The following is a 12,269-nucleotide window of genomic DNA, read 5'->3' on the forward strand; positions in this document are numbered from 1 at the left end:
TAAATTAGCAAACTTTCCTAAAAATATGTTTTCACTTTGCCATTATGGGGTATTGTGTGTAGATGGGTGAGCGAAAGCAGTTAGTCAATTTAATTCATTTTGAATTCAGGCTGTAACATTTTGAATAAGTCAAGGGGTATGAATACTTTGATGGCACTGATTACGTACATGCATGCCTCATTCTACATGTACAGCTCATAAGAATACACAGAAGGCGTACTGCATGACTACAAGAACTACATAAGGGGTCTCCTCGTCCTTACCAATGACGTCGAGGATAAGTTCCCCGGTCAAGCCCTGGGCCCCGGGGATGATGACCTGGCAGAAGTAGCGTCCCGAGTCTGACTCCTTCGTGTTGTTGATGTACAGAGACAGGTTGGCAGAGGGCATGGTGGCTGTGAAGCCCACTCGCTCCTCAAACTGCGGGCTGCCTAAACTAATTGAGTCTAGGGTGTAGGAGATTATCTGTGTGGGTTGGATGGAGGGGACAATAGCCATGAAGATTGTTGAAAAAGTCCCTAGAATATCCTTTTTCTTTATTTTACACCATGTAGTCTACCATTACTAAGAGGTTCTCTTAGCTAATGTTATCTTCTTAATTGAGCCATGACAAGGCAATATTGAGTACATTGGAGTATGAATAGAAGTAAAGTACTTTAAAATGTCATATAGATCATTATGCAAACAAGCAAGACAGAATTATCATTTGGAGCTAAAGACGAACAGTCTGATTCAGAGTTGAGATAAAGGCACACAGCTCAGACATTCTGTAGTTAAATCCGAGTACCGCTCCATGACTGGGCCTTAGCCAAAGCAGCTTTCTCTGTTCAAGCCAACAACTGCAACCTCCCAATCTACTGTTGGTGAGTGCTACTGTAGTGGAATGGTAACTACTAGACTCAAACTGGATTTTTTTTGTCTTTGTTTTTCCCCTTTGGGACTTGGTCCATCTGTATACTACTGTAAAACAAATCTGTGATTAGCAAATATAAGCCCATGCACATCCCTAGATAGTACTGTCTGTGGATGCAAGTTTGAAAATCCAAGCCAGATGAGAGCCTTATGGCCAACTGCCCGCTTTCACCAGCTTGATTTGTTTTTGTTTTGTAAAGGGTTAAAGCTGCATCCACAACACACACAACCACCACACACACACACACCCACCACACACACACACACAACCACCACACACACACACCACACACACACACACACAACCACCACACACACAACAGTTTTGCCAGATTAACAGCAGTCAACACCTTCATGATACTATTCCCCCACAGATGGCCAAGCAAGAAAGATTTTCAGTTGTAGTTCAAATACAACTTACATTTGTCACATGCACCAAATACAACAAGGGTAGACTTTACAGTGAAATGCTTACTTAAAAGCCCTTAACCAACAGTGCAGTTCAAGAAGAGTTTCGAAAATATTCACCAAGTAGACTAAAATAAAAAGTAACAATAAAAAGTAACACAATAAGAATAACGAGGCTATATACAGGGGGCACCGGTACTGAGTCAGTGTGTGGGGGTACAGGCTAGTTGAGGTAATTTGTACATGTAGGTGAAGTGACTATGCATAGATAATAAAAACAGCGAGTAGCAAGTGTACAAAATGGAGGGGGGATATCAATTTTCCGGGGGCAGTCTTATGGCTTGGGGTTAGAAGCTGTTGAGAAGCCTTTTGGTCCTAGACTTGGCGCTCTGGTAGTTGGGAGCTTTTGAGCAAAAATGACACAATAATCAATAATAATAATCAACAGACAAATGATAATTAATCACTGAAGTCTGAGTTAAACATTAAAACAAACCCTAACAAAATTAAATACATCCATCATTTCAAATTAACTTACAAAAGTCATATTACAGATTTGATACATTTTTACAAAAAATAAACTTCCATGTATAAAGTACTTCTGGGCTCCCGAGTGGAGCAGCGGTCTAAGACACTGCATCTCAGTGCAAGAGGCATCACTATAGTGCCTGGTTCCAATACAGGCTGTATCACATCCGGCCGTGATTGGGAGTCCCATAGGGTGGCGCACAATTGGCCAAGTGTCATCGGGGTTTGGCCGGAGTAGGCCGTCATTGTAAATAAGAATTAGTTCTTATCGGACTTGCCTACTTCAATAAAGGTTAAATAAAAAGTATTTAACTGGTATGCAGAGCTAATGCAGGTACCTTACTGGCCTCTGGGACATTATATTGTAGCCTTAGGATGTCACAGACTAATCATGACCACTGCATGATCAAAGGGATCTTCACACATCCCAATTTGAGACGCACAAATATGCCATTGCCTTAATGTTTGATGCGAAAGTTCAAGTTACTGTACACGTCTCAAGTAAGAATGGCCCTAAATTGTCAGACTATCAGCACAGATGCTAAAGGCACCAAACACAGAACATAACAGAGCCCAAACACTCACCAGTTGAGAGTTATTGGCTACAAAGTTCCAGAGGATGGTGTTCTTGCCGATGCTGTAGCTGGTGCTGTACCAGGCCTGCAGCACCACCTTCTGACCTTCGATCACCTTCATGATACTCTGGGGCATCTGGATCTGGGCCAGCACACCTGGAGGACGGAGAGGGGAAAAACAGAGTACTTACTTAAGAAACCTGTCCGAGTGCGGTTGTGACTATCTGGCTTAATAGGTTGAATAAAGCCCCTGTGTTTTGCAATTGTTTCTGGCAGAATGGGAAAAACAATAAGACAAGCTTTTCCCAAGCTGTGTTAGAAATGATAACCTGCTAAGTTTTTGTTGTTTCACACACTGCAAGCATGTTTATTTTTGTAGTTTCTCAAGATACAAGTTTTGATAAGGAAAAGCTGTAGCGGTTGTGGCTTGTTGACAAGCACTTAAAACATGTCATATCAAAACGTCTTCTCTCAGACCTATTATAAGTGGACACAGAGGCAATCAATCACATTTACAGTCCACTTTCATATCAAAACAAAAAGACTGACACTTGCCAAGTCAAAATGTTGACAAGCCACATTTCATTTGATTGTCAGTGCAAAATGTGTCACCCTTCAAGAAATCTACTTCACGAGATGCCTCATACTGTAAAAAAAACTGCTATTAAAACAAAACATGACAATGCTTAGTAGGGACACAGGGAAACAATTTACAAAAAAAAAAAAAAAAAAAAAAAACTTTGTTGACGCTCTCTTCCAGGGCTATTGGAACCAATAACACACACACACACACCGCCCCCCCCCACACACACACACAAACTGGATCCCCTCGCATCCCCCCACAAACAGCCGCATCCCCACCCACACACACAGCTGCATCCACACACACACACAGCTGAATCCCTCTCCCCCACACACACACACCACCGCTGCATCCCCACAACCGCTTCCCCCCACCACACACTCACACACACAAACCATATTCCCCCAACACACAAAACCCCACCCCACACACCAGGATCCCCCCGCATCCCCACACACACACCACCGGATCTCCCCGCATCCCATCCCCCCCACACACACAGCTGCATCCACATAACCACCGCATCCCCCACACACACACATTGTACAATGGATATGAAAACAAGCGTGTCTTATTGTACAAGTTCAGGTAGTCCCTCGGTTTATACATTTCCTAGCATTTGGTGTGAACCTTGTTCTCTTATAAAAACACAGAAACCATTGGATTTATGTGAACAGAATTATATAAAAACACAAGATGCAACAATTGAATGATTTTACAGTTCATAATGAAATCAGTCAAGTGAAATAAATTAATTTAGGCCCTAATCTATGGATTTCACATGACTAGGAATACAGACATGCATCTGTTGGTCACAAATACCTATTTAAAAAAAAGGTAGAGGCGTGGATCAGAAAACCAGTCAGTTTCTGGTGTGACCACCATTTCATGCAGCACAATATCTCCTTCACAGAGTTGATCAGGCTGTTGACTGTGGCCTGTGGAATGTTGTCCCACTCCTCTTCAGAGGCTGTGCGAAGTTACTGATATTGGCGGGAACTGGAACACGCTGTCGTACACATCGATCCAGAGCATCCCAAACATGGTCAATGGGTGACATGTCTGGTGAATATGCAGGCCAAGGAAGAACTGGGACATTTTCAGCTTCCATGATATGTGTACAATTCCTTGCAACATGGGGTTGTGCATTATCATGCTGAAACATGAGGTGATGGCGGCAGATGAATGTCAAGACAATGGGAATCACGGTATCTCTGTGCCTTCAAATTGCCATCAATAAAATGCAATTGTGTTCATTGTCTGTAGCTCATGCCTGCCCATACCTTAACCCCGCCACCACGGGTCACTGTTCAGAACGTTGACATCAGCAAACCTCTCGCCCACACTTGGTCTGCAGGACATACGGCCAAATTCTCTATAACGATGTTGGGACGGCGGTTTATGGTAGCGAAAATGAACATTAAATTATCTGGCAATAGCTCTGGCGGACATTCATGCAGTCAGCATGCCAATTGCAAGCTCCCTCTCAACTTGAAACATCTGTGGCATGGTGTTGTGTCAAAACTGCAGATTTTAGTGTGGCCTTTTATTGTCTCCAGAACATGGTGCGCCTGTGTAATGATCATGCTGTTGAATCATCTTATTGACATGCCACATCTGTCAGGTGGATGGATTATCTTGGCAAAAGAGAAATGCTTACTAATTGCTGGTCATCTATGAACGTTTGAACATCTTGGCCATGTACTGTTATAATCTCAACCCAGCACAGCCAGAAGAGGACTGGCCACCCCTCAGAGCCTGGTTCCTCTTTAAGTTTCTTTCTAGTTTTTCCTAGCCACGTGCTGCTACATCTGCATTGCTTGCTGTTTTGGGTTTTAGGCTGGGTTTCTGTATAGCATTTTATAAGGGCTTTATAAATTGATGTAAACAAATCAATGTGTATATGGTAAATTTCTGGGATCTTTTATTTCAGCTCATGAATCATGTGTTAAAAAATGTTGTTCAGTATAGTTATGGTAAAGACAATAATAATAAATACATTTTAAAATAACACCAACAACCCAAAACAGACAATGAAAGCCATATACAGGTGGTTGTCAGACCCAGAAGACATGAGAACAGAATTAGCAGAGGTCCTTGAAAGCATTTCTGAACAGCATGGTCTTGAGCTGTGCCTTAAATGGAGGACAGTCTCTGCAGCCCTAATAGTGTCTGGAAGTGTGTTTCACAGCAGCGGAGCCGCACAACTGAAAGCCCCGTCACCAATATTTTTTGTATGTGCTGCGGGGCTGCTGAAGGGAGATGGACATAGAGGAACAAAGGGTGCGTGTGGGACAGGATGACAGAATGAGGTCAGACAGGTACTTGGGCACAGAGTTGTGGATAGCTTGGTGTGAACCAGGAATTTGTAGTATTGTAGCTTGTTTAGGGACTTGGCAGCTGCGCCAAACAAAAAGATTGTTACAATAGTCCGGACGGGATAAAGACATGGATGAGTCGCTGAGCTGCAGGTCGTGATCGCAAATGTCTTAACCTGGCAATGTTCCGCAAATGGAAACACTTGACTTCGGTAATACTCCTAATGTGGGCCTCAAATGAGAACCAACTGAAATATCAGGTTGAGAACCTCACTGGAGGGGAGGCCCTTGACAACATCAGTATCTAGTCAGTAGGTAATGAGAGAGCACCTGCATTTGGAGTGACAGGTGTCGAGAGGGAGGAAAAGGGGATACCTAGTGAGTTGCACAACAATGCATTCAAACCAACCCCTCTGAATCAGAGGTGCAGGGGGCTGCCTTAACGTCATCAGCACCCGGGAAGCAGTTGTCAATGAGGGCTAACTGCCTTGCTCAAGGGCAGAACAGCAGATTATTATTTTATTTTTTCACCTTGCCAGCTCTGGGATTCGAACCAGTGACCTTCCGGTTACTGGCCCAATGCCCTTAGCCACTAGGCTTCCTGCTGCGAATAAGAGTGTCATGATAGATAAGTTATGATACAACATATAAATGTTCAATGAGCTTAGTTCCACTGATACCCAATCAGAAGCCAAAATATAAGCTACAGGTAGCTTAACTCCAATGTTTGTAAACAAAGTAAAAGTAAACTAAAACACTGTATAGCCACAAAACTATACTTTGGATATCATGGATAGTCAGTCCTTGCATACATAGCGCTCACTTTGAATTTGGTTACATTTCTTCAGGCTCCTCCCTCATCTTTTTACCAAAACACAGGAGGGTGACGTTTTGTTAGCTTCAATGAACTATTACAGCTTTAAAACGTATATTAAGTCAATTTTCTCCAACAAGGACTCATTGAGAAGCTATTTCCTTCTTGATCACAGAGGTGTGGGATTAATGGATAATGAGTGGGAGTAGAATGGTGTCCATATTAGGACAGCCTCAGTCTAGGGGCAGGTTTGCAGCAGTGTTCGATTACTAATCCCCCCCCCCAAGGGAAGAGCAGTGCGTGGCTCATGTAAGCAGGCCCAAATTACAGGAAGGGCTGTAGCTAGGTCCTGTTTACTCCCTCCAGAATCCTACCAGTAGATAAATCTGTAGCTAGCTCTTTGATGAAGGTGCTGGTTTATATAGCGTCCCATCGTGCTAAAAGAACAGGGCTAGCCGAAGGAAAACTTCGCCTCACCTGACATCCTTTCACTCCCTCCTCTCTACATTTTCCTCTTCTCTCTCTGCTGCTAAAGCCACTTTCTACCACTCTAAATTCCAAGCATCTGCCTCTAACCCTAGGAAGCTCTTTGCAACCTTCTCCTCCCTCCTGAATCCTCCTCCCCCTCCCCCTCCTCCCTCTCTGCAGATGACTTCAACCATTTTGAAAAGAAGGTCGAGACATCCGATCCTCGTTTGCTAAGTCAAACGACACCGCTGGTTCTGCTCACACTGCCCTACCCTGTGCTCTGACCTCTTTCTCCCCTCTCTCTCCAGATGAAATCTCGCGTCTTTACAACCTGCCCGCTTGACCCTATCCCCTCCTCTCTTCTCCAGACCATTTCCGGAGACCTCCTCCCTTACCTCACCTCGCTCATCAACTCAACCGCTGTACGTCCCTTCCGTCTTCAAGAGAGCGAGAGTTGCACCCCTTCTCCTACAATCCCTCCGATGTCAACAACTACAGACCAGTATCCCTTCTTTCTTTTCTCTCCAAAACTCTTGAACGTGCCGTCCTTGGCCAGCTCTCCCGCTATCTCTCTCAGAATGACCTTCTTGATCCAAATCAGTCAGGTTTCAAGACTAGTCATTCAACTGAGACTGCTCTTCTCTGTATCACGGAGGCGCTGCACTGCTAAAGCTAACTCCTCTGCTCTCATCCTTCTAGACCTATCGGCTGCCTTCGAACTGTGAACCATCAGATCCTCCTCTCCACCCTCTCCGAGTTGGGCATCTTATTGAACAGGTCGCTCCTACCAGGTGGCGTGGCGAAATCCGTCTACAGTTCTTCACCACTGGTGTCCCCAGGGCTCTGTTCTATCTCCTATTCTCGCTATACACCAAGTCAATAACCTCACATGGTCTCTCCTATCATTGCTATGCAGACGACACACAATTAATCTTCTCCTTTCCCCCTTCTGTGACCAGGTTATCTCTGCATGTCTGGCAGACATATCCGTGTGGATGACGGATCACCACCTCAAGCTGAACCTCGAAGACGGAGCTGCTCTTCCTCCCGGGAAGGACTGCCCGTTCCATGATCTCGCCAACGGTTGACAACTCCATTGTGTCCTCCTCCCAGAGCGCTAAGAACCTTGGCGTGATCCTGGAGTCCCAACTAACATCAAGGCGGTGGCCCGTTCCTGTAGGTTCATGCTCTACAACATCCGCAGAGTGAAGGAAGCGGCGCAGGTCCTAATCCAGGCACTTGTCATCTCCGTCTGGATGCAATTAAACCCCTACAACTCATCCAGAACGCCGCAGCCCGTCTGGTGTTCAACCTTCCCAAGTTCTCTCACGTCACCCCGCTCCTCCGCTCCCTCCACTGGCTTCCAGTTGATCGCATCCGCTACAAGACCATGGTGCCCTGGAGCTGTGAGGGGAACGGCACCTCAGTACCTCCAGGCTCTGATCAGGCCCTACACCCAAACAAGGGCACTGCGTTCATCCACCTCTGGCCTGCTCGCCTCCCTACCACTGAGGAAGTACAGTTCCCGCTCAGCCCAGTCAAAACTGTTCGCTGCTCTGGCCCCCCAATGGTGGAACAAACTCCCTCACGACGCCAGGACAGCGGAGTCAATCACCACCTTCCGGAGACACCTGAAACCCCACCTCTTTAAGGAATACCTAGGAAGATGCACTACTGTTCCACTGGAGGTCATAAGGTGAATGCACCAATTTGTAAGTCGCTCTGGATAAGAGCGTCTGCTAAATGACTTAAATGTAAATGTTAAATGTAAAAGCTAAGTGGAGGGAGGCACCCATTTAACTTCCTCACCCGCCTTATGAACAGCACAAAGTTAAGAGGCAGTCACTTTGTAAGAATGTCTCGTCCCTGTATTATGATGGATGGATGGTGGTGATAACTGGAGGAAGATCTTTTAGAGCCTGTATGAGTCCCATAAGTGATTGGGTTTGATGAAGAAATATACTTTCAAAGAACTTCTTACGTCATCGTGGTGATTATGAATGTCCCCAATCTAGGGGAATATCGATAATAATCAAAGCAAAAGATGAATCCACGAGCACATCAGAGATAAAATTGAGTCGATCTGATGATTACTGTTCGGCGAAACAGTCCAAGTACTTCTTCTGAAGAGCATTGGACACGCTACAGAGAGAGAGAGGCACATCGAATAGGATGGGCGTAGTAGCACAATTCTCATGGAGATAAAGCACCAAACGGGCTCCAGGGAAAAGTCACCCACTAACACCAGGCACCAAACAGGGAGGGGCTTCCAATAAGAAATACTCATTCTTGTTTTCCATTGCAAAATGTTTTCAATTGAATGCCCTGATTGGGGATCAGGGTCTCCAAATCAAAGCAGTAGGCGCTAAGGGCTGAAACAGACTCACAACAAAATATTCCCTGTAAGTACATACTGTTTGAGCAATTTAATTATACTGTAGTACTAGGTCTAAGTATTGATCAGGAAATACAAGATTAACAGCACAGAGTGTGACAGACTGGTGGAGTGATAAACTATCTGTATTTTTAAACTGTGTGTGAGAGATCACTGGACTTTTAGGCGATAACCATGCAGAATTGAGGCCAGCAGGCAATCTACTGTAGTCTGTCCAAACACACTCTTCTCGGTGACAGACAGTGAAGACTTACTCATAATCTGATAAGGCTCTCTCGTTCCCAGCCCAGTCTTCTAGTATAACTAAAAGAAACAGCAGACTTGAGTACTGACCCCATCTCCCAGAAACAGTTTCTCCTGCTCCCTTCTTGGCTTATCTGTACAGCCTTCCAGTCAAGAGAGACAAGAAAAACATTTGAGTCATTAGTTTAATTACAGGGGCGAGGACAAAGTTTGTCAGGTGTGCACATGCATGTTTACTGCGTATGTGTGCTAGTGTATTTGCTAATGTGTGTTTGTGTTTAGTGGGAGTATATTTGGGTGTATGTGTAGCGGTGATGTGCAGGGTTGGTAAAGACAAAGACTGTGCTTGGAGGAGCTCTGAGCACAGAGACGTTGAGGTTAATTGAAGCAGTAATGACAGCTTTGAGTTGGATCTGATTGGGATGGTCTTTTGAGGGGGGACAGAGTGAGAGACAGGGTGGGTATTACCGAGCGCTTGTCATGTGTATTGGCAGAGGGAAATCAGGTACAGACTTCCGAAGCTTAATGGTCTTGATATAGACAGATAACAAAAAGCCTTCATTATACCCAATAGGCTATATTCATATGATGACAATAAGTAAGTATGATGAGGAAGCAACAGCTCTGTCTCCATTCCAAAGAATGAATGTTGCCTCAAAGAACACACAATTTTACATGATCATGTCACTCAATAGTAAGAGTTATAAGAAACATGGGTTTTGCTAAGTCCTGAAAGAAGAATACTAATTTGAGAGAAAAGTGTTTTGAGTAGAGTGCTGCTGATCTACTGCAAAGCTCAGAAGTCAGCATCCTCTACACAGGGGCAAAATTAAAGAACCCCTCCCTCAGACTCTTCCTTTACATTGTGCAGATCGAGGCGCACAGGAAAAACCTGGGCCTTCTGATAGCGAGATCAGGATCGGGCCGTGCTCCAGAATTAGCAGTGTCTGTCAGAGAAGCACAGTTCAAGAAGGAAATGACAGCCAGGAAGCCAGCTAGTCACACAAAGCTGTGGACACCTGGCTTCAAAAACAGGCATTCTGCGATACGACTTCCTCCCAAGAACTCTGGTAACTTACCTCACATTTGTTCTACAATTGTGACCTGTGATGTCATATCATGATGGGCCAAATGTAATCTGCACCGAGTCAGTGTAGGAACTGGGGGAAAAAGGTAGAACTGTAAAAGCATAAATATAATAATGAAATTGACAGCTCGGTACAATACTTATAGCACTAATCCATATGATCTGTTACTACTTTTAGGTTGGATCGTGTAAAAATACAATATAGATACTGTGTACGTTTCTGTGAGTGTGCACGTGTCTGCTAACTTTTCTACTCTAATCAAACTCTGGCTGGGATCATCTGGCGGATGTCATCAGGGCTGTCATGGTTCTCCGTTGTAGTTCGGTGTCGGGTATGGGTGGTCGGTGTCAAAGTGGTCACTAGGGAATCTGATTGTGTCTTGACATGTGTATGACAGTAAGAGGCCTAGAGGACAGGAGTGGGGTTAAGGTGGAGGGGGAAAAGGTTACATTAGGTAGGGATGCAGTAGAATGGAGTTTGAGGGAGAAAAAAAAAGTAGAAATGATCATTGCTGATTATCAAACAGTGTGGTTACTGAAAGCCTATCCATTTTCAATGCTGTTCCACCAACCTCAGCCAAAATCTCAACACAACCTCTGGTTAGGAGTTTCTAGTGAGAGTTCAGTAGTGGATATAGGCTCAGTGAAAAGCAAACAGTCTTTAGAGCGCAGGGACTATCGTGATAAAAAAAAAATGGCCAGCAGCAAAAAGAGGAGTCTTTGATGAGGGAGTGAAAGGTTGGCGAAGGGCTAGGCTTTGGGGCGGCAGGTAGCCTAGTGGTTAGAGCGTTGGGCCAGTAACTGAAAGGTTGCTGGATCGAATCCCCGAGTTGACAAGGTAAAAAAAAAAAAAGGTCCTTCTGCCCCTGAACAAGGCAGTTAACCCACTGTTCCCCGGTAGGCCATCATTGCAATTAAGAATTTGTTCTTAACCGACTTGCCTAGTTAGATTAAAATGTTTTGGGCAGGGAGGACCTCAGAGAGGGGACTCAGGTGAGTCCCGTGGCTGCCAGAACACAGTTAAAAGCAGGGTGGCAAGTGTGAGGACTGCCCCACTGGCATGACATCAGCATAATCACCTTACCAAGGTGGCTTAATACTTAAGGGAATATCAGACCCCAAAACACCATATGTTGTCTATGGCCTTGTCATGTCCATGTAGCCAAGTGCTTATTACTCCTAGCACCCATCCCATCACGCTCCTAGGAAGACAAGACAGTACACAGAACAGAACTAGGCTAACACTGCACATGCCAAACTATTTCAGGCTGATTATGGTATACAGCTGCATCAGACCTTGATTCAATCTTACAGAAACAATAATCACAATGTGTTAAATATTTAAGATGCTGACTTACACGCCCTTGAGAAGACGGGAGAGGAGGGATTCAATATCAAAAGATAAGGCAGAGTGAGGCATTAATCTTGTTTTGACGTGGCCACAGATAACAGCTCACTCAAATGGCAGCGACAACACAGGCCTGGTGTAGCAATACTAATTGGGGCTGTTCAACATGCTAATAACACCAAATAGAAGCAATCTGTGAGGTCACTTTCAGTAAACCTTTTTCACCCCCTCTCGAACAAAAGAAGAAACATCCTGGTTGGCCGAGATTAGAAAGTCATAATGCCACTGGAACAGGTTCTCATATCCCTTACAAAAACATGTACTGCAGTAACACTGCAAAATTACTGCAGTAAAAAAAATATATACTTATTTTGGATGCAGAATTTGCAGCATACTGCAGTGACTGCATTTTATTTTCGTAAGGGAGGAATTAGAGGGAAAGCCTCAAAATTGAGAAGCTAAATATAGACAGGTTATGGTGTTACGAGCGACTAAAACGAGAAATGCCACAATCTGCAACTGAGACAGGAGGCGAATCACTGGGGCTGGATTACATTACTCTGAGGACTTTCCCCCATACCCTGTCAGAT

At 44.6% G+C, this 12,269-nt stretch overlaps 1 protein-coding gene across 4 annotated transcripts in view; it reads right to left on the reverse strand.

The window, feature by feature from the left end:
• The window catches only part of LOC115136011 (endothelial cell-selective adhesion molecule-like), a 62,059-nt gene that overhangs the window by 11,679 nt on the left and 38,111 nt on the right, over positions 1 to 12,269 (reverse strand). For 3 of the 4 annotated variants that reach the window (XR_003864557.2, XM_029671331.2, XM_029671332.2), the window contains 2 exons: positions 2,434 to 2,579; positions 264 to 465 (listed from right to left, as the gene is read on the reverse strand). Coding sequence is in view for 3 of the 4 variants with exons in the window: in XM_029671331.2 (XP_029527191.1) it covers positions 264 to 465; positions 2,434 to 2,579 (348 nt within the window). In the remaining variant the exon portion in view is untranslated. Of the gene's footprint in view, positions 1 to 263; positions 1,724 to 2,433; positions 2,580 to 12,269 lie in introns of those variants that run through there. The other variant, XM_065023753.1, reaches the window with a different exon arrangement.

Source organism: Oncorhynchus nerka, linkage group LG10 (assembly GCF_034236695.1).
Source record: "Oncorhynchus nerka isolate Pitt River linkage group LG10, Oner_Uvic_2.0, whole genome shotgun sequence".
Taxonomy (NCBI): Eukaryota; Metazoa; Chordata; class Actinopteri; order Salmoniformes; family Salmonidae; genus Oncorhynchus; species Oncorhynchus nerka.